This window comes from Gekko japonicus, unplaced genomic scaffold, assembly GCF_001447785.1.
Source record: "Gekko japonicus isolate JY-2015 unplaced genomic scaffold, Gekko_japonicus_V1.1 scaffold1913, whole genome shotgun sequence".
NCBI classification, from domain to species: domain Eukaryota; kingdom Metazoa; phylum Chordata; class Lepidosauria; order Squamata; family Gekkonidae; genus Gekko; species Gekko japonicus.
This window is the reverse complement of record NW_015161461.1, coordinates 64291-88327: the sequence shown is the minus strand read 5'-3', so window position 1 is coordinate 88327 and position 24037 is coordinate 64291. Positions and strand designations below refer to the sequence as shown.

At 44.8% G+C, this 24037-nt stretch overlaps 1 protein-coding gene across 1 annotated transcript in view; it reads left to right on the top strand.

Annotated features, from left to right (window-relative positions):
* The window catches only part of PHACTR1 (phosphatase and actin regulator 1), a 233509-nt gene that overhangs the window by 165813 nt on the left and 43659 nt on the right, over positions 1-24037 (top strand). Inside the window, exons 7-8 of the mRNA XM_015429100.1 lie at positions 6706-6914; positions 10398-10554. Coding sequence (XP_015284586.1) covers positions 6706-6914; positions 10398-10554 — 366 coding nt within the window. The remainder of the gene's footprint in view (positions 1-6705; positions 6915-10397; positions 10555-24037) is intronic.

Genomic DNA, 24037 nt, shown 5'->3' with positions numbered 1-24037 from the left:
CTTTTATAATAAAAAGAAGCACCTAAAACAAAAAGCCCCCCCTCCACAAACAGAAGTGGCTCTTAGCCACAAGGTATAGACGGGAACTCTCCGGCTGGGGCAAGGGATGCTCTGTATTCTTGGTGCTTGGGGGGGGGGGCAACAGTGGGAGGGCTTCTAGCGTCCTGGCCCCACTGCTGGACCTCCTGATGGCACCTGGTTTTTTTGGCCACTGTGTGACACAGTGTTGGACTGGATGGGCTATTGCCCTGGTCCAACATTGGCTTCTCTTATGTTCTTAAACAACACCCTTCTTAGGCTCTACCTCCAAAATCTCCAGGTATTTCCCAACCCGGAGCTGGCAACCCTACATCAAAAAGACACAGTCTAACGATATAAGTGTCACGTTTGGACTTAAAACCGGTCCTTCGCAGTTGACTTATTGTTTATTTATTTCATGGGATTTCTATCCTGCCCTCCCCTGCAAGTGAGCTCAGGTTGTGCGTGTTCCAGATTTCCTTGGGACCGCCCAACAAGAGGCACTATTGATACATTCCCAATATTCTCTCTGCTTCCACGAGGACTAGAAAACGTTCACCTTCATTTTAAATAAATGAAATCCGTAATGATCTAGATGCCAAAGTTTATGTTGGGTACCAGATTCCACCGTGCAGAGCTCTTTTTGTAGCAGGAGCTCCTTTGCATATTAGGTGACATGCCCCCTAATGTAGCCAATCCTCCAAGAGCTTACAGAGCTCTTCTTCCAGGGGGCTCTGTAAGCTCTTGGAGGATTGGCTACATTAGGGGGCATGTCACCTAATATGCAAAGGAGCTCCTGCTACAAAAAGAGCTCTGCACGGTGGAATCTGGTACCCAACATAAACTTTGGCATCTAGATCATTACGGATTTCATTTATTTAAAATGAAGGTGAACGTTTTCTAGTCCTCGTGGAAGCAGAGAGAATATTGGGAATGTATCAATAGTGCACAGTGAATGGCTGGTAATCAAAAGGACTGTGGGCAGGACCACTAGTGACAGAAGATGGGCCTAGAACTTTTTGTATCTGAATTATTTCAGAAGTACCTATGTGTTAGATCTTGGGTCCAAGTACTCTCACAACACTCTCAAGGTAGCAAGATTTGTTTATTGAGAGTTACAGGTCATCCAAGCATATACAGAGTTCATGTTGGAACTGTCGGCCCCAGGCTGGAGCCAAACCTATACAGAGTGTGGAACCACCCCTGGTTCCCATTCCCATACGGCCCGCCAAAGCTTCAAGCTCAACCCCATGGCCGCCCCCAGCACCTGCAAACTAACCATTATATTATCTATGCTGCATGGTCATGCCGACCGCTACAAGCTCTAGGCCAGCGAAGCAAAGATTCACACAAACAGTCACTCCCAAAGAATGCACATAAACGAAAGCAGTGGGAATAATCAGAGAGGCTGAAAGGCGTTAACCCTTGTTGTTACAGAACAGTAGTGTCAGTGGGAAACAACCCATGACAAGTGAGGCACGAGCTTGACGCTATGCTGTGTTTTGCTTATGCCATTATCCTTTCTAATTAATCCTTGTTCCTCCCTTCATTCCTTTCTCTATATAAGGTGTTACTTTTTTTCAGAACCCAGCATGCCCTTCATGTGCTTAGTTCTTATCACAGAATGTCGATTTCACTGGTGCAGTACTGGAGGTTGGGGGAGTGAAAATGCACACAATTATTTCTCATAAACCTGAACCAGTAAATGTAGTACCCAAATAATAGTCCAATTATTTCAGTTGCACTTGCTGTCAGAATGAAGCCAGTTAACTTCCGCGGTGCTCAGGAGATTAAAAAGAGGGTGGCTATTACCCCCAGGAAAAAGCAGACACTGTTTTCATAATGTCTGTGGACAAAGTGTCTACAAAGCCAACGCATCCTGATACATTTCTAAAAGATCTGTCTGAGACATTCTCTGTTTTGGCAAATGTGCTAATGTCTCCAAGGAGATCTGTGCAGATTTTCGGAAATGATATGCTTCATTTCAAGAGGTTAGTTACACCAAGCGGCGTGTCTTCTACATTTTTGACAGCATTTCTTCCCACTCCATCCTTGTCTCAAAAGAAAAAAATTAAACCCAAATGAAATCCATTATAATGTTCATTGCATCAAGCTCTGGCTGAGAGGTCTTACTATGCAAAAGCTCTAATGTGTATGAACCGTCATTGTAAAGATGCTTAGCCACACTCATAGAAGATCAACATTTTTAAGGTATCAAAAGCCAGAAGTCCACTACTATTGAACTGATGTTATCAGTAGCTCTTAAGTAGCTCATGGGCTGTTTCTTTGTCAGGTTAATAAAAAATTTTAAAAAATTAACCTCCTGAGATAGAAGACTGAAATTTGGAAAACATGTAATGCAAACAGCCCTAATTACTAGAGAAGTCTGAAAAGTGGACCTTTTTATGTCTTTCACATAAAACTTGAGGAATAAAGTTTACATTATAATAGCAACTAGTGCTCTCAACAAAAAAGCAAAACCAAACCACACATGATGGAGTGGAAAAGGTTTCCCCTTGTACACTTGAGTTTACCTTGGATCAAAGGAAAGGAACTTTCCATGGGCAGCCAGAGGAATGCATCTATGCTTGGTTGCATATACCAAAATGCTTGGGTCTCAGGTCTGAAGTTTCACAATTGTTAAATTACTTCCCCAACTGCTAGAAGGATCAGAATGTGGACATTTGCAGTTTGGGACATTCCATAATAACAGCCAACAATCCAGCAAAGTGCTGGCTAGTGACAGAATAGAGGAATATATGAATTTTACATTTACAGGCTGGAAAAAGCTTCTGATTGGGTGATGGTGGGGTTTTGGTGGCAGCCAGGAATGCATCTGCCTGCCGAATGCTATGTTCACTGATGCATCGCATCCTTTTTTTAAAAAAAATGCTGTTTCCACAGAGAGCTTGAATGTGCCTTTAACCATACACACACACTGTCATAATTGTTCTAATCTTGCATTGGTCGGCTTTTTTATCACAGCACTTTGCTTAAACATTCAATCTGATGATCTGTGTTACCTGCTAAAGAATTGCCCAGATCCACCAAAAAAGTTGGTAAAAGAAATAAATAGAAGAAAGTTAATTGAATTTAAATTATTGAAGCATGTCCATAAATTAGAAGGTTAATCAAACATTTAAGGGATTGTTAAAGGTAAAGGTAAAGGTTCCCTTGCTCGAAAGCCAGTCGAATCCGACTCTAGGGCTGCAGTGCTCATCTCCGTTTCAAAGCCGAAGAGCCAGCGCTGTCCGAAGAAGTTTCCATGGTCATGTGGCTGGCATGACTAAACACCAAGGCGCACGGAACGCCGTTACCTTCCCACTGAAGTAGTACCTATTTATCTACTTGCAATTTCTTGCTTTCGAACTGCTAGGTTGGCAGGAGCTGGAACTAGAGACGGGAGCTCACTCCGTCATGCAGCACACTCGGGTCTCGAACTGCTGAACTACCGACCTTCCGCAGCCTGCAGTTCACTTGAGCCACCGCCGCTCCAAGGGATTGTTACACATTTATATATTAATAGGAAGATTTCCTCCAACAATTTCCAAAATTGCTTTATAGATAACATCAGTTTAATGTAAACTTAATTAAAATCAAATGCAGACATTCCCAGTTCTTCATCCTTCTTTATACTTTTCAGTGTAAAACAAAAACTATCTCTATGCACCCAGTCCTTCTCTTCAAGATGTCAATATCATAAATATCCTATTATTTGCTGTTAATCAATAGTTTTAAGAGTAATGTTAATGAAATTATACCTGTGAAGTGTAATATAACCATCACGATAGCAAAATAATGCATGGTATTGTATAGAAAGCTTTGTCCCGAAAGAGAAGAATACACCAAAAAGTTCTCATGCACGAACAGTGTAGAAATTTATGGGAGAGACGAGCATTTTTGTGCCTGTTACATCACTACATGACAAAAATAATTGGTAGGGCTAGGCCTGCCTCTATATTCTCATCATATGGTTTCATATATCCTGTTCTTTACCCACCCGTTCATCTCAAACCCCACATGTGTGGTTTATGCCTCTCGGTTGGGGTTGTACCTGTTCTTTAGGAATAAAACACTAGCCCATTTGAAAAATATGAACCCTCTGTTGGACAATAGAAATTAGCTATGATTGGGATTATTGTGTTATTCTACAGAACTGCTTTGTGTTGACTTATGACATGGAGATGTATTGCTAAAAATATCTAGTTCCATCTTGCACATGTGGGGTGAGGAACTCAACACAGAGAGGAGAAAGCCAATCACAGCACATGGCAATCCACCTAAATATTTGGACTTGGCTATACATCTGTTTTAACTCTCTAAACCGCTATTAATCCATCTGTCTTTTGAGATTTGCAACTAAAGTCCTGCTTAGAATCTAATTCTAAGAAGTTATATATGTTGTGGACATATCAGAGCCTTCTTGGTTGTGGTTACTACCTTTTGGAATTCTTTGCCCAAGGAGGTTCACCTGAACCCAGGGTTGGAGTTCTTTGATCTGAACTGGCCAAGATCGAGATTGAAAGAGAGCTCAGGGTTGTAGTGGATAGCTCAATTAAAATGTCAACTCAGTGTGCGGCAGCAAAGAAAAAGGCAAACTCCGTGCTAGGAATTGTTAGGAAAGGGACTGTAAATAATATAATTCTCTTATACAGAGCTATGGTGCAGTCCCATTTAGAATATTGTGTACAGTTCTGGTTGTCATATCTCAAAAAGCATGTTATAGAGCTGGGAAAAGTGCAGAAGAGAGCGACCAAAATGATTTAAGGGGATGGAATACCTTTCCTGTGTGGAAAAGTTAAAGAGTCTGGGACTTCTTGTTTTAGAAAAAAACAAGGTGACTAAAGTTAGGCGACATGATAGGGGTTTATAACATTATGCATACAATAGAGAAAATGGTATTTAGTCAGCAAGTAATTAAATTGTAGAATTCACTGCCGTTGTCCACTAGCATAGATGGCTTTAAGGGGGAATTAGACAATCGTGGAGGATAGGTCTGTCAATGCCTACTTGTTGTTGTTCAGTCGCACAGTCGAGTCCGACTCTTCGCGACCCCATGGACCAGCTCCCGCCAGGCCCTCCTGTCTTCCGCCGTCCTCTGAAGTTGGCTCAATGGCTACTAGCCATGATGAATAAGGGAACCTCCGTATACAAGGTCCTTTCCACACTAGACCTTAAATCCTGGTTCAACCCTGTCCCTGAACTTACATTCTACACTACACGCGAGTTCACCCCTGTAATTATCTCAGGATATTTTTTGTTTCCACATTACACTAAGGTCGCCCCAGTTTTGCCCCACACTTGTCCCAGGATAAACGGATGCTGTTATAACCAGGGATAAACACAAGGTATTGTGTCGTGAGTTGAACTCTGATAAAATCAGGGATGAGATCCAAGTGCGGAAAGGATCACAGAGGCAGCAAACCTCTGGATACTAGGGGAGCAGGTCTCCCACTATAGTGGGATGACATCACTTCCAGTTTTTTACCCAGAGCATCTCTGTAGGATTCACCCAAACTCTATGATTTAACTGTAGAGTTTCGGGTGAATCCTAGAGCATCACCCTGGTGCAATGATATCACTTCCGATGTTTTGCTGGAAGTGATGTCACACATTGATGTGATGTCAAGAAGATTGGCTCTGCCCCCAAACTCTCCTGGTGGGTTGCCAACCCTACTGAACACCAATGTTAGGAGGCAGCATCAGGGAAAAGGCCTTGGCTCCTAGGCCCTGTTTGTTTACCACTGTAGTTTGCCACTGTGAGAAACAGGATTAAACTATATGGACCTGGTCTGATCCAGCAGGACTCTTTGTATGTTGCGAGTTTTAACAAGAGAAGTATAATAGCTTAGTTTTAGAAAGCTAGTAGGACTCTTTTATTTAGTATTGCCTTATTTATTAAGTATTTATTTATGGCTTATGATTTCTTATGGGTGATTTGTTTTTTTGGCTCTGCCCTTCTTTTATGTCACATCATTGTGAGTGTGAAGACAGAGAACTCAGAGAGCAAATGTGGTGTGATCTTCTGTGCTGTGAACCCAGTCTCACAGTGTGCATGAAAAGCACACATAACAGCAAACTAAACCCTAGTCTAGCCATCAGTCCTGTCCTTCCCCTGAAGCTTATGGTGGCTGGCCACTTTTTTGGTGCGGGGAGATGACGCACCTGCACAATACATGCACATGTACACACACCCCTTCTGATGATGTCATGTGTGCTAATGCGCCAGTGGTCCTCACAGTCACAGCTCAACTTGGCAGAGGGAAAGCATCTTTGTTCTGAATGCTGTTAAGATGCTGCTTTGAACTCAGCCCCTTTGCTTTAAACGTGATCTGTCTGCCTTCCTCCTGAAATGTGCCAACCAGTGTTCTTCTAAGCTGAGTTTAGTGTGAACGAGCTCACAGTTTTTTAGCCTCCGGCTCACGCATTTTTGTCTTAGCTCAGAAAGGAGGGCTCCAGAGCAAACTAATGTATGCAGCAGCCCAATCGGTCACTCACAACTTTCATGCCAGTAGCACACAAAGTAGAATTTCTGCTCACAAGACTCCACAGCTTAGAGGGAGCATTGCGTGGCAACATGACCTCTGATTCCTAGGAAGCCAGGTAAATCCAGTAATCTTTCCTACAAAGCCAAGTAATCCCACATTCTCTCCTCTCTCCTCCTCCCCGCCCAATTTCCCCCCAAAGCTCTGGTTTACACGCAGGTGACAGTGTCACAAAAACTGGACCCGGGGGCCTTTCAGACATGAGACAAGTGCCAACTGTTGTGATCGAATGTGATGACAATAAAGAAAATGTGCCTCACGAATCCGACTACGAAGATTCTTCCTGCCTCTACACGAGAGAAGAAGAGGATGAGGACGAAGAGGAAGATGACGAAAGTTCTTTATTTACAAGTAAGGCATTGTTTACACTTTTTTGCACCTCCTTTGCGCTCGTTACAAAAGAAAGAATAACATTTAAGAATATAAATTTTAATGTTTAGCTTTTAGTTGAGGGCAGTAATGGGGGGTTGTGACTGGCACCCTCTCTTTCTTTCTATGGCACCCGCATACCCTCCCCTCCCCTGCTGTGCAGGACAGCGGTGTGGCCGGCAAAGGAGGAATTGTATTGCCATCAGGGATCGGTTTAATTTACTATTTCTGTTGGTGCTTTTAATTGTGCATTAGTTCCATTTTAAATGTTTGCAAGGTTGTAAATTGCCCACAGCCTGCTTGCAGGGTGGGCGATTCATAAGTCCAAATAAATAGATAAATAAAAGAGCCCTCCTGGATCAGGCCAGTAGTCTATCTAGTCCAGCCTTCTGTTTCCCACAGTGGCCGGAGTGATGTACAAGAAGTCCCGCAGGAGGGACACAGAGGCTATAAGCTGGATGTGCTGGTGCGCCCCGGGAACTGACATCCAGAGGTATACTGTCCCCCAACATACAGGTCTCTTTCAACCATCGTGGCTAATAGCCATTTATGAATCCATCAAATTCTCCATGAACCTGTCCAGTTCTCTTTTAAATCCATCTAATTTAGTGTCCATCACCACATCCCAAGGTAGTTCTCCAGTTAAATTGCATCTTGAGGGAAGAAGTTGTTTCTTTTGTCTGTTCTGAATCTACTGCTAGTCCATTTAATTGGGTATACCCACATTCTAGTATTTGGGAAGAGAGAGAAAAATTTCCCTCTATTTATTTTCTCCTTACCATGTATAATTCTGTGAACTATCATGTTTTTCTCCATCTGTTTATCCAGCCATCTGGGGGGGGTGGGTTCTAACCTGAAAAGCCCCAAACTGTCTTGCCTTTCCCCCAATGCAACCCTTGTTAGTTTTCATTCTCCTTTTCTGCATCTTTTCCAGCTTTGTGATATCAGGTGAGATCAGAACCGCACACACTATTCCAAATGTATGAGGGCATGACTACACTGGAAGTTTTATTTTCAGTCTCTTTCCTAATAATCTATAGCGTAGAATTTGCCTTTGTTCACCACCGCCATACACTGAGTTGACCTTTTATTGAAATATCTGTTACAGCTTCAAGATCACTTTCCTGATCAGTCACTGCAAATTCAAACCCCATCGGATAAATATATAAAATTAGGATTTTTGTCCCAATCTGCATGTTTTTACTCTTAGGTCCCTGCCACACGGCAGGAAAAACACCGGGCAAAGTGCGGCAAATCAGAGCCGCACCAAAGTAGAGACGCCGCAGCGGGATCCCATGGATCCCCTGAGCCGCGGCGCCGTTGCTCCCCGACACGATCAGATGCCGTGAAGGAAGCTACCGTCGGGAGGGGGAGCCTGCCGAACTGCGCGTGTGTGAGCATGGCTTTGATGCGGCCTTCCCGGACGAACCACCATGGTAGGTGGTTCATTTTTGCTGCGGGGTTTTGGGCGGAAGGGCCGGATCAGGAACGGGCGCACAATGCTTCCCAGATGTTGCGGTGGGATCGTGCCCGTTTGCTGCGGCCCCGATCCATCCCTCTCCCGGCCCAAAACCTCTCGTGTGACCGGGGCCCAAATTATTTTTTAACTTCAATTGCAACGTCATTGCTCAGTCACCCAGTTTGGAGAAATCCTCTTGGAGCTCTTCACAATCTGCTTACTAATAATTTCAGGTGGGTAGACGCGTTGGTCCGAAACAGAAGGACAAAGTTTGAGTCCGGTGGCACCTTTAAGATGAACAAAGCTTATTCAAAGTATAAGATTTCGTGTTCATGCACACTTCTTCAGATATCTGAAGCTTATACCTTAAATAAACTTTGTTTAACATAGTAATAAGTTGGTGTTCTTCGTAAGCATAGCAAATTTATCGCTTACCCCCAGTCCTATGTCATTTATCAACAAAAGGAATACCATCAGCTCCAGTACTGATCCTATGGCTTTCTTCCCTCCATCATGAAAAGTATCGTTTAACCTAGGGTTGCCAACCTTCAGGCGGGTCTTTGATTAAGAGTAGACATAGTCCCAGTAACAGAAGGAAACAACAACAAGGACCCAGCAACCCTAGAGAGTAGAACAATACAAAAAAGTTGCCGAACAAGTTCAATATACTTATGCAAAATATTAGTAATTTAATACATATTCTTTTTGTTTCAGTAGCTGCACATCCAGAGACCAAAGTCCCAACAAGACGAACTTGCTCGAGATTTTAGCTGTTCGTTTCGACCAAAGTCTTTGTCACATCTCAGTTTGTAGTCATTCTTTCTGTTCACAAAGTCAGTTCACAAGTGGCTGAACACAGCTCCCGATATTAGAATTGTTCTAATATTCTAATATCAGTGGGGAGCTGTGTTCAGCCACTTGTGAATTGACTTTGTGAACAGAAAGAATGACTACAAACTGAGATGTGACAAAGACTTTGGTCGAAATGAACAGCTAAAATCTCGAGCAAGTTCGTCTTGTTGGGACTTCGGTCTCTGGATGTGCAGCTACTGAAACAAAAAGAATATGTATTAAATTACTAATATTTTGCATAAGTATATTGAACTTGTTCGGCAACTTTTTTGTATTGTTCTACTCTTCAGCTCCTGCCAACCTAGCAGTTCGAAAGCAAGAAATTGCAAGTAGATAAATAGGGACCACTTCGGTGGGAAGGTAACAGCGTTCCGTGCGCCTTGGTGTTTAGTCATGCCGGCCACATGACCACGGAAACGTCTTCGGACAGCGCTGGCTCTTCGGCTTTGAAACGGAGATGAGCACCGCAACCCTAGAGTCGGATTCGACTGGCTTTCGAGCAAGGGAACCTTTACCTTTTACCTTTAAATTGCCCAGAGCCTGCTTGCAGGGTGGGCGATACATAAGCCCAAATAAATAGATAAATAAAAGAGCCCTCCTGGATCAGGCCGGTAGTCCATCTAGTCCAGCCTTCTGTTTCCCACAGTGGCCGGAGTGATGTACAAGAAGTCCCGCAGGAGGGACAGAGGCTATAAGCTGAATGTGCTGGTGCGCCCCAGGAACTGACATCCAGAGGTATACTGTCCCCCAACATACAGGTCTCTTTCAGCCATCGTGGCTAATAGCCATTTATGAATCCATCAAATTCTCCATGAACCTGTCCAGTTCTCTTTTAAATCCATCTAATTTAGTGGCCATTACCACATCCCAAGGTAGTTCTCCAGTTAAATTGCATCTTGAGTGAAGAAGTTGTTTCTTTTGTCTGTTCTGAATCTACCGCTGGTCCATTTAATTGGGGGTACCCACATGCTGGGAAAGATTGAAGGTCAAAGAAGACGGGGACGGCAAAGGATGAGGTGGTTAGACAGTGTCATAGATGCAACGAACATGAAATTGAGCAAACTTCAGAGGACGGCGGAAGACAGGTGGGCCTGGCGGGCCCTCTCCTCCATTTTGTCCTCACAGTTCTCCAGAGCCTCTTCTTTCTATCCTAGGTTCCCTGGCAATGAAAGTCTGCAGGAAAGATTCTTTAGCCATCAAACTTAGCAACCGGCCTTCCAAACGAGAACTGGAGGAGAAGAATATCCTCCCCATGCAGACCGATGAAGAGCGGCTCGAGCTGAGGCAGCAAATAGGGACCAAGCTGACCAGGTAAGAACCAAGCAGTTTCCTTCTCTTCCCATAAGATAATTGATGGAGGAAGGGCCCTGAGCAAGTCATCTTTTCATTCCTGTCATAATGGGCATGCAGGGCCGGCTTGAGGTGTTTCTGTGCCCTAGGCGAGGCTGCCTTGTGGTGCAGATGCCAACCTCCCGGTGGGGCCTGGAGACCTCTGGAGCCAGCCACCCTTTTGCTACCGCCACCACTGCCTCCCCCCCGCAGCTGTCAGACCCAGCGAGCACGCCCCACATGTTCCTGCAGCGCCCTCCAAGATGGAAGAGAGATTTCTCTCGTGCTCCAGTTCCGAAGGCAGTTTGGGAGGGAGGTGGGGGGGGATCCTGTCTCCAGGCGGGGGATGCTCACTGGATGCCTCTCCCCAATTAGCGAAGTGCTGACACTTGGAGAGCTGCTTGCGGGCTTTTGGCGGCGGGGGGGAGGCACAGCTCGGCGCCCCAGCACTCTAGGCAAATGCCTAGTTTGCCTAGTGGGTGAGCCGGCCCTGTGGGTATGACCCAGCCAAAAGAAATATCCATTGTTTTCAAAGGGAACATTAAGCAGATGCTTAACCCTTTCCCGTTGAAATCGGTGGGACTTTAAAAGGCTTCCGTTTGGCTGGATTTTACCCTGTGGAACGAAGTATGATCTTGTTGCTAGTGAATCCATCTGGAAAGCTGAAAAGAGAGATCAAGGCTTTGTTCCTCAATTTCCGTTCCAGTCTTACTTCCCTTTCATCACCACAGCAAATTTACAATGGTCAGCTTCTATCTGCATCCTACCGTGCTGCTTCAAAGCACAACAAAAAACGCTTTTCTGTTCTTCTCCGTATCCATACTCGTTGACGGATAAAATTCAGGCTTGCTCCCAACGTTACAAAATTCTGGCAAGAGGAATTAATGTGCACACATTAATTATTTCCTTTTGAAGGAAAAGACTTGCAGTGTTTCTCCAGCTATAATCTTTACTGCTTCTAGGAGGGGATTTTTTTACTACTTTTCAAAGTTGCATAATTAAATGTGCAAGTTTTCCTAAATGCTCTCTGCCAATTCATAAAAGACATGTTTTTTTTCTTCAAAGATTTTGCTGGCGCTAGAATAAAACAAAAACAGCATTCACATGGGGAGCAGAAGGCATTGCTGGCATATGATGACATATATCACACCGGAAAATGAAGTAGTAGATAAGCCCAAGATGGTACAATTGATGTTATTAGATCCTGTAATAGTGAATTGTCCTGATCGGGGAGATTAGATTTAAATTTTAGTTTTCAGTCTGTGCTTCCTGCATTTTGTCATCTCTTGACCCTATTGTCTGCTTGATTTTTTTAAACCTCCTAAATAAAATGGATACAACATGAGAATCCACTCATAGCTCTATTCTGTGAAAACTTATGCTGGAATAATATTTTGCGAGTCTTTGCAGCCAGATTCCTGTTTTGTTGTGGTGCTGTTTGTTGCTGCTGCAACAACAGACTAACACAACTGCCACTCTGTAATGATTGGTACTGAAGGAGAATTCTGAGTGCAGAAATCAGAATAGTATTGTGCAAATCTGGTCCAGATACATATTTATAGCACCGTATCATTCCCTCCTGATTACTCTTTTCAGAAAAGAGGCACTAAGAAAATAGGAAGAGGTAATAGCCCTTGCTTTTACAGTGTGCTTCTATAGCAACCAATGAACTACACAGCGTTGAATAGAGAGCTTGATTCTGATTTGAGAGGGCACTGCACACTGGATATAGGAAACTGCCAACTCATATGAATTCTGACTATTGGTTCAGTATTGGCTTCTCTGCCTGGCAGCGTCTGTCAAAGACTTTAGACAGAGCCCTGTTACCAGAGATTCTTTAAAACAGAGACTGCACCCTGGGACCTTTAGTGTGCAGAGAAAAGCGTATGTGCTGCTATGGAGCCATGGATCCTCCCTTGATTTCATAGCACCAGCCGCTCCTGTGAATGCCACCGTGTGTAACAATTTGATAAATCCATTAAAAAGTCCATGCCAAGAAGGGTGGCACTTTCGCAGGTGGAGGAGCTGGCTTTGGTGATGGGATCAAGGGAGCAGTGTGCCAAGGCTTCACCCTTCATGGCAAGCATGCTGCCATGGCGAGGTGGCTGCTTCCCAGCCCTTGCAAGACTGGTAGACCTCTCTGTGTGCTGGGCAGGAAGTTTCCCTGCTCCCATTTCTATGAATGATGGAACCTGATCCTAAATACCAATAGGTATGCCTTTGTAGTACTTCCATAACACCCCTGCAACTCCAGCAAAATCCCATGCGATTGTGATGCTCCAATTTAATTAATTAACCAATTTAGCATTTGGTATTAAGTAAGTATTCGCTGGCACAGCATTCTTTTTATACTGCTCGGTCAAATTCTTTGTTCTCTAGTAATATTTCCAGAGCTTCATTATCACATCTGTCTTTCCCTGTTCCTCAGGAATGGTCATATAATGATTCAGATCTCAAGCTAAATTAAGGAACTGGACCTTGGGAGAGAGGCAAAAGACACATTATGATTGCAGCTGGCAATTTTAATAATGTTTTTAAAGCTTTTGTGCCATTCTAACAAAATTCCCTGCAGTCTTGGAACAACCATCTGATTAAATTACCTGGATTATTTGCAGAAAGAGCAAAAAACACAGAACAAAAAGAAACGTATATAGAAGATTTCCTTAGGAAGCATTTATTATTGTCAGCATTGAACTAGATTTTCTTAATCCTGCGGTGGTGGGGGATTTAAATATGTAAATGTTCATACAAATCCATGTTAGCTCAGTGTTGTTAACGGAGGTATTTGGCAGATCCAAATTAGACACTGTGAAAAAGAGAAGTTGCTATGATCAAAAGAATAAAGCAACTTTAAAGTCTGTATCCCTGACATTTTGCAAGGACAGGGAGTGATTTGTTGTTGTTAAAAGAATTGGAAACGGAATCTGAAATAGGCTAGCCAGCTCCAGGTTGGTAAATTTCAGTAAATTTGGGGGTGGAGATTGGGGAGGCACCTCAGCAAGGTATAATGTCATAGGATCCACCCTCCAAAACCTTTCTAGGGTTGCCAAGTCCCTTTTGCCTGCTGGCGGGGGAATGGGGAGGGGGCGTTCCGGGAGTGGGAAGTGTTGCCACCCACCATTCCCCTGAAATAGAAACATCGCACACAACATGCCTGTATCACCCAGAAGTGACGTCAGCCTGTGGGTGACGCTCTAGATTTTGAGCAAAACTCTATGGTAAAATCAACATCAAACCGTAGAGTTTTGCCCAAAATCCAGAGTGTCACCCAACCCTGATGTCACAGACATGCCGATGTCACTTCCAGGTGATGCAGGCATGTGTCATGTGATGTCGCTGTTTTGGGGAGCATTTCCTCTGGCCAGTACCAAGCAGGAGCCCGAAAAATCGGGGGATCCCCCGTCCCCACCGGGCAAATGGCAGCTCTACTGTTTTCTCCAAGCAAATTAATCTGTCGTCTGGTGATCCGATGTGATTCCAGAAAGTCTCCAGGCCCCATCTGGAGGTTGTCAGTCTTGATATGAACTAATCCTAGGAGAAATTTTTGTAGGGTTTTTTTTTTATCCATTTGCCAGCTGATAGTGGCTGGGGTATGATGGGAGAGTGCTACAAAGGAAAGAGGCGAAGGGTGTAGCAGTGAAAAGGGACAGGAACCACCAGCCTGCTCTGGCATCTCCCAGCTGGAGCCCAGGGTGCATTTAATGGGAAAGTTCAGTGGTTGTTTCCAGTTCACTGCCTGGGCACACTTTTTAAATAGCTGTGTCTGTCCTTATAACAGGTTGGTGTGAATTTTTACGATCCACGCATTTTATAACAGTAAACATTTTAGTCTATTTGTTTTCTTTAATTTTCTGGGGACTGCAGCCAGATATGTTAACAGAGTCAGTCCTCTCCCTCCCTCCCTCCCTCCCTCCCTCTCTCTCTGTCTCTCTCTCTCTCTCTTATGATTTCTGGGGAATTTTCAGCCCCGTACCCAGAAAATTTTTGTTAGGGGGCCCCAAGGGGGCAGTTTAGTACAGCAGAGCTGACTACATCACAGAGGGGGTTGTTGTTAGGGAAATATAGAGGAGAAGGAAGATGGCTAGGTAAGAGGTGACAGGTAAAAACGGGGGGGGCAGCACCTGAGGCAGCTTGGAAATAATAGAGAAAGGTCAGGATTTGTGTCTGGAAGTTGCATTCTCTCTGAAGCACTGTACATTGCTCCAGAATCAAAGCCTACTCCTCAGAAGGTCCAAAATGTCTGGCAAGTGTTGCTGAAGGAGCTGGGAGAGCCCCTTGAGGTTTTACAGACACAATCTGGTTCCGCTGGCTAGCTAGCTAGCAGCAGGACAGTAACCTCCTGAGCAGCCCCTTAACCTCTGGTGCCATCGGGCTATTCTCCTCGCGTCCCCTTCCTACCCCCTCCTCTGCCTTTGCAGGCAATCCGAGATGAGAGCAAAGACAGGAACTTCCTCCTGAGGCAGATCAGGCATTACAGTTGCACAGGCAGCAAGCCGCGTGTGGGCTGATGATGCGCTTTCTCTCCCCTGGCAAGTCAGGTGGGTGCTTCACAGACAGGGAGAATGGGGAAGGCAAGGCTATTAGGAAGGGCACTCGTAGGCACCCCCGTGCATATGTGTTCATACAAATCCATGTTAGCTCAGTGTTGTTAACGGAGGTATTTGGCAGATCCAAATTAGACACTGTGAAAAAGAGAAGTTGCTATGATCAAAAGAATAAAGCAACTTTAAAGTCTGTATCCCTGACATTTTGCAAGGACAGGGAGTGATTTGTTGTTGTTAAAAGAATTGGAAACGGAATCTGAAATAGGCTAGCCAGCTCCAGGTTGGTAAATTTCAGTAAATTTGGGGGTGGAGATTGGGGAGGCACCTCAGCAAGGTATAATGTCATAGGATCCACCCTCCAAAACCTTTCTAGGGTTGCCAAGTCCCTTTTGCCTGCTGGCGGGGGAATGGGGAGGGGGCGTTCCGGGAGTGGGAAGTGTTGCCACCCACCATTCCCCTGAAATAGAAACATCGCACACAACATGCCTGTATCACCCAGAAGTGACGTCAGCCTGTGGGTGACGCTCTAGATTTTGAGCAAAACTCTATGGTAAAATCAACATCAAACCGTAGAGTTTTGCCCAAAATCCAGAGTGTCACCCAACCCTGATGTCACAGACATGCCGATGTCACTTCCAGGTGATGCAGGCATGTGTCATGTGATGTCGCTGTTTTGGGGAGCATTTCCTCTGGCCAGTACCAAGCAGGAGCCCGAAAAATCGGGGGATCCCCCGTCCCCACCGGGCAAATGGCAGCTCTACTGTTTTCTCCAAGCAAATTAATCTGTCGTCTGGTGATCCGATGTGATTCCAGAAAGTCTCCAGGCCCCATCTGGAGGTTGTCAGTCTTGATATGAACTAATCCTAGGAGAAATTTTTGTAGGGTTTTTTTTTTATCCATTTGCCAGCTGATAGTGGCTGGGGTATGATGGGAGAGTGCTACAAAGGAAAGAGGCGAAGGGTGTAGCAGTGAAAAGGGACAGGAACCACCAGCCTGCTCTGGCATCTCCCAGCTGGAGCCCAGGGTGCATTTAATGGGAAAGTTCAGTGGTTGTTTCCAGTTCACTGCCTGGGCACACTTTTTAAATAGCTGTGTCTGTCCTTATAACAGGTCGGTGTGAATTTTTACGATCCACACATTTTATAACAGTAAATACTTGGCATCATTTTAGTCGATTTGTTTTCTTTAATTTTCTAGGGACTGCAGCCAGATATGTTAACAGAGAGTCAGTCCTCTCTCTCTCTGTCTCTCTCTCTGTCTCTCTCTGTCTCTCTCTCTGTCTCTCTCTCTGTCTCTCTCTCTGTCTCTCTCTGTCTCCCTCATGATTTCTGAGGACTTTTCAGCCCCGTACCCAGAAAAATTTTTGTTAGTGGGGCCCCAAGGGGGCAGTTTAGTACAGCAGAGCTGACTACATCACAGAGGGGGTTGTTTTAGGGAAATATAGAGGAGAAGAAAGATGGCTAGGTAAGAGGTGACAGGTAAAAACGGGGGGGGGGAGGGGGGTTGTTGTTAGGGAAATATAGAGGAGAAGGAAGATGGCTAGGTAAGAGGTGACAGGTAAAAACGGGGGGGGCAGCACCTGAGGCAGCTTGGAAATAATAGAGAAAGGTCAGGATTTGTGTCTGGAAGTTGCATTCTCTCTGAAGCACTGTACATTGCTCCAGAATCAAAGCCTACTCCTCAGAAGGTCCAAAATGTCTGGCAAGTGTTGCTGAAGGAGCTGGGAGAGCCCCTTGAGGTTTTACAGACACAATCTGGTTCCGCTGGCTAGCTAGCTAGCAGCAGGACAGTAACCTCCTGAGCAGCCCCTTAACCTCTGGTGCCATCGGGCTATTCTCCTCGCGTCCCCTTCCTACCCCCTCCTCTGCCTTTGCAGGCAATCCGAGAGGAGAGCAAAGACGGGAACTTCCTCCTGAGGCAGCTCAGGCATTACAGTTGCACAGGCAGCAAGCCACGTGCTACAGGGCTATTTTGGGGCAGGAACACACAGGAACGGAGTTCCGGCTGGCTCCCGAGTTGGCCACACCCAGCAGGAACTCATTAGCATAATAGGCCACACCCAACAGCAGAAACTCATTAGGACTGGCTACATGAGGGATGTGTGGCCTAACATGCAAAGGAGTTCCTCCAAAAAAAAAAAAGCCCTGGGTTTTGACAACAAACAAGGTAAACAGAATAAGAAGCAAAAGGTTACTTCTGGTAACATGGGGGTGTGGCCTGATATGCTAATGAGCTGTGCTGTCAGGGTGTGGCCTGATATGCTAATGAGTTCCTGCTGGGCTTTGTCTACAAAAAAAGCCCTGTGTGTACGGGCTGATATGCACTTTCCCTCCCCTGGCAAGTCAGGCGGGTGTTCACAGAGAGGGGGAATGGGGAAGGCACGGCTATTAGGAGGGGCACTCGTAGGCACCCCCGTGCATATGGGCCTGCCTCCATCTAACCTGTTCTGCAAGTCTTCCTGCAACTTAATCTACAGTACAGACCGGTAGTGAAGCCCTGACGGCTGGGTTACAAATCCCTACAGAGCTGCCTTTTTTTTTCTTTTCTTTTTGCTAATTTTTGGAAAGGGCTGCTGCCTGTGCAGATATGGAAAGAGCAAGGATGCCGTTCGTCCTGCCTTTCTTTCACACATGACAGAAGGAGCAGCGGGATGGTGAAGTGAGGACAGTCAGTGTTTGAAAAGATTCCTCTTTAGCACCATTCAGAGATTGGCTTCTCCTCTTCCTGTCACATGGCTGTAATACCGTGAAGCTGGCGGCCACAAGCTTGTGGTTTGGTGGGACCCTTGCTGCCCCCCAGTATTAAAGGTGGGTCCCAGGTCTGGAAAGGTAGAAGATCAGTGGCTTAGATCATGTATGAAGAATGGAGAGTCTCACAGCACTTCCGGCAGAACCTGAGAAAAATCAAAGCATCAGAAGTGTGACCAGCCTGCACCTAGTTGTGCTTCTTTCCTGGTTACTTTTTTCAAAAGTGTCCTTCCGTGATTCCTTTTTGAAATGCCTAAAGCACATTTGATTTTTAAAAATTGATTTTTAATGCATGAAAATGCAAATATATATATATATTTGAACATTATCTCCTATAACCATTTTTAGTTTCTCTCATGAATGAAATTTACTTTACCAAGAGCTTCTAGGGCAATTTCACCGCCTTGAATTCCTCCCCTATGCATGATTTGTTTTAATTGTAGCAGCTGCAAAGGGATACAATTCCAGAAGGAAGAAGCAGGAAGTTGTGTTCTCCTCTAGCAAGGAAAGTAGATGCTAGCAGGTACCTTTGCATAAAATGGGAGGTGCATACTGTGTGTGTTGTGCCGTCAAGTCACTTCCAAATTATGACGACCAGGGCTATTTTTGGGCAGGAACGCACAGGAACGGAGTTCCGGCTGGCTCCCAAGTTGGCCACGCCCAGCAGGAACTCATTAGGATTGGCTACATTAGGGGTGTGTGGCCTAACATGCAAAGGAGTTCCTGCTACAAAAAAAAAGCCCTGGGTTTTGACAACAAACAAGGTAAACAGAATAAGAAGCAAAAGGCGGGTGTGGCTGGATAACCACACTTCTGGTAACATGGGGGTGTGGCCTAATGTCGTAATGAGCTGTGCTGTCAGGGGTGTGGCCCGATATGCTAATGAGTTCCTGCTGTTGGGTGTGGCCTATTATGTTAATGAGTTCCTGCTGGGTTTTTTCTACAAAAAGAGCCCTGATGACGACCCTATGAATAAATGCCCTCCAGAACATTCTACCGTCAACAGTCTTGCTCGGGTCTTGTAAACAGAGGGCCCTCGTGGCTTCCTTGATGGAGTCCATCCATCTCAGTTAAGTCTTACTCTTTTCCTGCTGCCTTCCACTTTTCTTAGCATTACTGTTTTTTGCCATGACGTCAGAGGATGTGACCAAAGTATGAGAGCCTCAGTTTAGTCATTTTAGCATCTAGGGCAGTGATGGCGAACCTTTTAGAGACCGAGTGCCCAAACTGCGACCCCAAACTCACTTATTTATCACAAAGTGCCAACACGGCAATTTAACCTGAATACTGAGGTTTTACTTTAGAAAAACAACTCGTACATTAACTTAAGATGATCCAAACAAAGTAAGGAAAGCAATCCCAAATGCTTTCATTTACTTAAAAGTATTTGGCAGAGAATTCGAAACTTTAATGATGGTCTGGGCCTGAGTGCCACCTCTGGCACCCGTGCCATAGGTTCGCCACTACTGATCTAGGGAGAGTCCAGGCACTCACTAAGTACCTGTTTTGGGCAATGACTGCACCAACATTTAAACAGGGGGGGGGGAAATCATAAAGGTGAAATAATTTTATATACATAGCATGTCCTGCTCTTAAACCTAAATCATTTCAATTAATGCTTCCAAAATTTACTTTTCATCAAGAGTTTCTTGTGATAGACCACAATGCCGAATATTATGAGAATAGAATCTTTATAGACCTAGAAAGCAATGAAGTCAACACTGAGTCTGCCCAGCAAGTCAAATCACTTTTATACAATACAACAACTTATTAGATCTTCTTTACTGCTAAACGTAACAAGATAACATTATTTAACTCAGCTGCATTTCCCCCCCATCCTTGTTAAATCCTAATGGAAAATGAGATGACAATTAACTATAGCATGATATCAGTGCAACTTTCTAGATGATATTTTTTTTCTGAGATGATAATTAACTATAGCATGATATCAGTGCAACTTTCTACCTATTTGGCCACCCTTCTCTCTTTTGCAAAGCTGTCCAAACGTGAACTGTTCCTTTATAGTCCCATGCAATCTTTCATGCCTGTAGAAGAAGTCTAATGTCCATCAAATGTCTAATGTCCATAACCCATGCCTCAGTGTTGACAGATAGAGGCCAGAATCAAACTTCAACTCCTAAGACAGCATGAAGATTTGGGATGTAACTAACGTCAGACTCACCAGAGCCATAGGCAAAGAAGAAAAGGAAGGGTGAAAATAAACTGGTACAGGCTGATACAAGAATAGAATCAAGAATGCAACTCAAGTGGTACCCCCCCCCGGTCATCTGTTTAGAGGGCCCCCACAACTGATCTCCAAGCGACAGAGATCAGTTCCCCAGGAGAAAACGACCACCACTTTGGAATGTGGAGTCTGTGGCATTATACCCCAATGAAGTCCCTCCCCTCCCCAAATCCTACCTTCCTCAGCCTCCAACCCCCAAATCTCTGGGTATTTCCCAACCCTACCCAAGAGAGTCAGTACTTGTAAAATGAAATTAAGTTACATTCACCCCTGAAGACAGACGCCTGTACCCTTTGTTGGTTGCACAGAAGAGGGAATTTCAGCAAGTATTTTTTCCCTCTCCTGCATGGCAGAGAGCACCTGTAGAATTTCTTCTGTGTAAGTATTAAATGTGTAGAAATATGACACCACTAGTTGGACCTAACCAGTTCCCGATTGGCTGTTGCTCTGCCTCCTTGGTGGTGGTTGTTCTCCACCAGCTTCTCCCTGTCCAACTCCATAATGAAATTCTGAGAGGCAAATATATTGACAGGAGGAGAAATTAGTTGATGCCAGCCTGAGAGTCACTATGCTTGGCGAGTCACTATGCTGTTGTTGTTGTTGTTATATTAAATTTATGGCTCACCCAACCCCACGAACAGGCTCTGGGAGATTTACAACATTAACAGGTAAAACAGATAAAATATAATCAGCATATTAAAATTATCATAATATATTAATAAAACAACCAATTCAGATGGCGATCAACCCCTTTTGCCGGCCGCTCTCTGCGCAGCAGGGCAGGGAAGGGGATGTGGGGGGCATAAGAGCAAAAGGAGGGTGCCAGTCACAACTGTTGCTGCCCTCAACTAAAAGTCTTCAACCCTGACTGTTCCCTGGAAGGCCAGGTAATGAAACTGAAGCTCAAATACTTTGGCCACCCAATGAGAAGGGAGCACTCCCTGGAGAAGACCCTGATGCTGGGAAAGATTGAAGGTCAAAGAAGACGGGGACGGCAAAGGATGAGTGTCATCGATGCAACGAACATGAAATTGAGCCAACTTCAAAAGACGGTGGAAGACAGGAGGGCCTGGCGGGAGCTGGTCCATGGGGTCGCGAAGAGTCGGACTCGACTGTGCGACTGAACAACAAATGCGTGACACCATCTGTCATTTCAGACAGAACCGTTTGAGAACCGGTTCCTTTCCGGAATATATTTATCATTTCATACACAATCACTTCTGTCCCGTTTAGGAAACGGGGCTGAAGCGTTTTACCTGTCAACCACTTCCAAGTACTCCTCAGTTTCCTCTCCCGTTTCCGATGCACTTTTTCCCGCCATTTTTCGCCCACGCGGGCGATCTCCGGCTTTTTTTTTAACGTTTGCTTTATAACGGAATAGCATTATATCAATCCCACTGGAATGCATGGAGTGTTTTGTTATACAGCTATAGCGCTATAGCGCTCTAAAGTGAACATTAAAAAAAAGCCGGAGATCGCCTGCACGGGCTAAAAACGGTGGGGGGAAAGCGGGGAAAAGCGGTGCAGTCTGAAATGGCAACATCTCTGCCACTATCTTTTTCTCTAGTGCCTTCCCCAAATGTGCTATGGATTGCCTTGCTGTCTTTATCTGCACAAAAGGTTGCTGCCGTAGCCTCGGAGGGAAACATAAAACAGCCACATGAGAACTTTTTTTTCCTTATTCACAGAAAGTTTTCATTTGTTCTATTTCAGCTTGCTAGAGTGACATCCTTTTGTAAACAATTTCTGTTGAATGTTCAGAGTTCTACCACGGGTGGTGTATAACAACTGCGAGACAACCACAGTTGATCATGATGGGCAGTTTTCTGTTCCCATCTCCAGATTACATTGGAATGGCTATTTTTCTGTCTTAGAGGGATGAGGAGAAGGTGGAGAGGCTGAAAAGGGAGTTCATGGGGTAGATAGATATGTTTGCACTGAAAAGACATGGATTCAAATACCTTCTCAGCTGTGAAGCTTAGTTGGTGACTTTGGGGGCAATCAATGGGTTGGATTCCATAGAGCATATTCATGTGTGTGCAACAGCTCTTGCACAAATGGAAGGACTGAAAATACACCTTGCAGACTACTTGTGCTAATTATTGGATCTAAACATTCATTCCTGTATCTGGAAGACATAACTGAAGGCCTATTTTGATCGGGTCAGAACCTCAGTGGACACTAGACTTTGTCCTATTGGTTGTGCTCGTGGAACAGCACTAAGTACTTCATCCTTTTCACTTACACATTGCTGGGCCCAACCCATTGCTTCCACTTAGCCTGCCTCTCAGGATACATGATAAAAAAAATTGGGGGGAGGGGGAACCATGAATGCTTCAGACTGCTTAGAGGAAGGATGGGAAACAATTATGAAGATTACATATTGCCGAAGATCTTGCTTTAGTCCCTGGAGAGGACATTTCTTCCTAATTATTTCACTAACAAGTGGGAGGATGGCTCCTAGAAGAGGCATCCCATCAATAATATGTTCAGGACATTAAAAGGCAGACTTGTAGCCTTCAGTTGCATTGAATTTACAGATTGTTGGTATATTTTTATCGCACTGTACTCACAAGGAGCTCAGAGCAATGTACATCATTCTCCTCTCCATTATCCTCACACAGTCCTATGAGGTCTGCTAGGATTCAATAAGTGACTGGTCCTGTGAGCTTCATGGAAATGAGGATTTGAATTCAGGTCCAGTATAGTCCGGCACACCACACTGGCGCTCAGATAAAGCATACTGCACTGCAGGAGACAATTATGAAACCTTGCGCCCAGATCCTGCTTCAAAGAGGAGTTCTGATTAAACTATATGCCTGAACCCCTGATTATGAAGAGTGCTGAAACAAATGGGACCCACAAGCACATCTCCAACAGGAAAATACCTCCTTTCACCTTCAACCAAGGCCTTCAGGATATGTTTATATAGCCAAAATTGGTCCTGGTTAATCGTTTTTTTTTGTAGGACGCCCTTTCAGTCATCGTCTGCTTCTTTACATCTTTATCCATCTTTGGAGCGCTGAACCCCCGAGGAGACTATAATTATATAGAGCAAAGCAAAATAGAAAATATTGATTTCTATTTTTGTTTCAATCCAGTTCTACTAATATGTAAAAATCACATTTGCAGCGGAGTGGTTGCCCAAGACTGTGAATGGAGATGTGCATCAGAATGGACATCCCATGGAAAACAATGCAGTGCAGAGAGACAACACCTGCACTCAGATGTGTAGTCTAATCCGTGTATGGATGTGCCCCTGATTAACATCCACAGATTGTGATCCAGCCAGTGATCCATGTATGGAAGCCTGCTTCCACACTAGAGGTTGGACCCAGCACAGTGTTTTTGCAGGCACCAGGAGTGTGACTTCCACGCCCCCCCCCTATAGTAACCTGAAAGGCCCCCCACATCCTCTTCTGGGACAAGTCAGGGGGCCCAGGAACAGATTTTTGGGAGGCATTTCAGGCTGTCATGGGACTGGAGAGCTGCAAAAGTCACACCTCACAGGCAAACCATAGAAACACAGCCCTCGATCCAGCCTGGCATCCCCTGATCTGGAAGAGTGCAAGTATTTGTATCCCAATCCTATTTTTTTAAAATGTTACTATTTCTGTAACCATCAGCAATACTACTAGTAGTAGGAACACTACAGCACTTCATTCATGCAAGGGCATTATCTAGCCTACTTGTAAGTCGCAAGACTCCTGCCAACCTAGCAGTTCGAAAGCAAGAAATTGCAAGTAGATATAAGTACCACTTCAGTGAGAAGGTAACAGCATTCCGTGCGCCTTGGTGTTTAGTCATGCTGGCCACATGACCACGGAAATGTCTTCGGACAGTGCTGGCTCTTTGGCTTTGAAACGGAGATGAGCACCGCAACCCTAGAATTGGATTCGACTGGCTTTCGAGCAAGGGAACTTTTACCT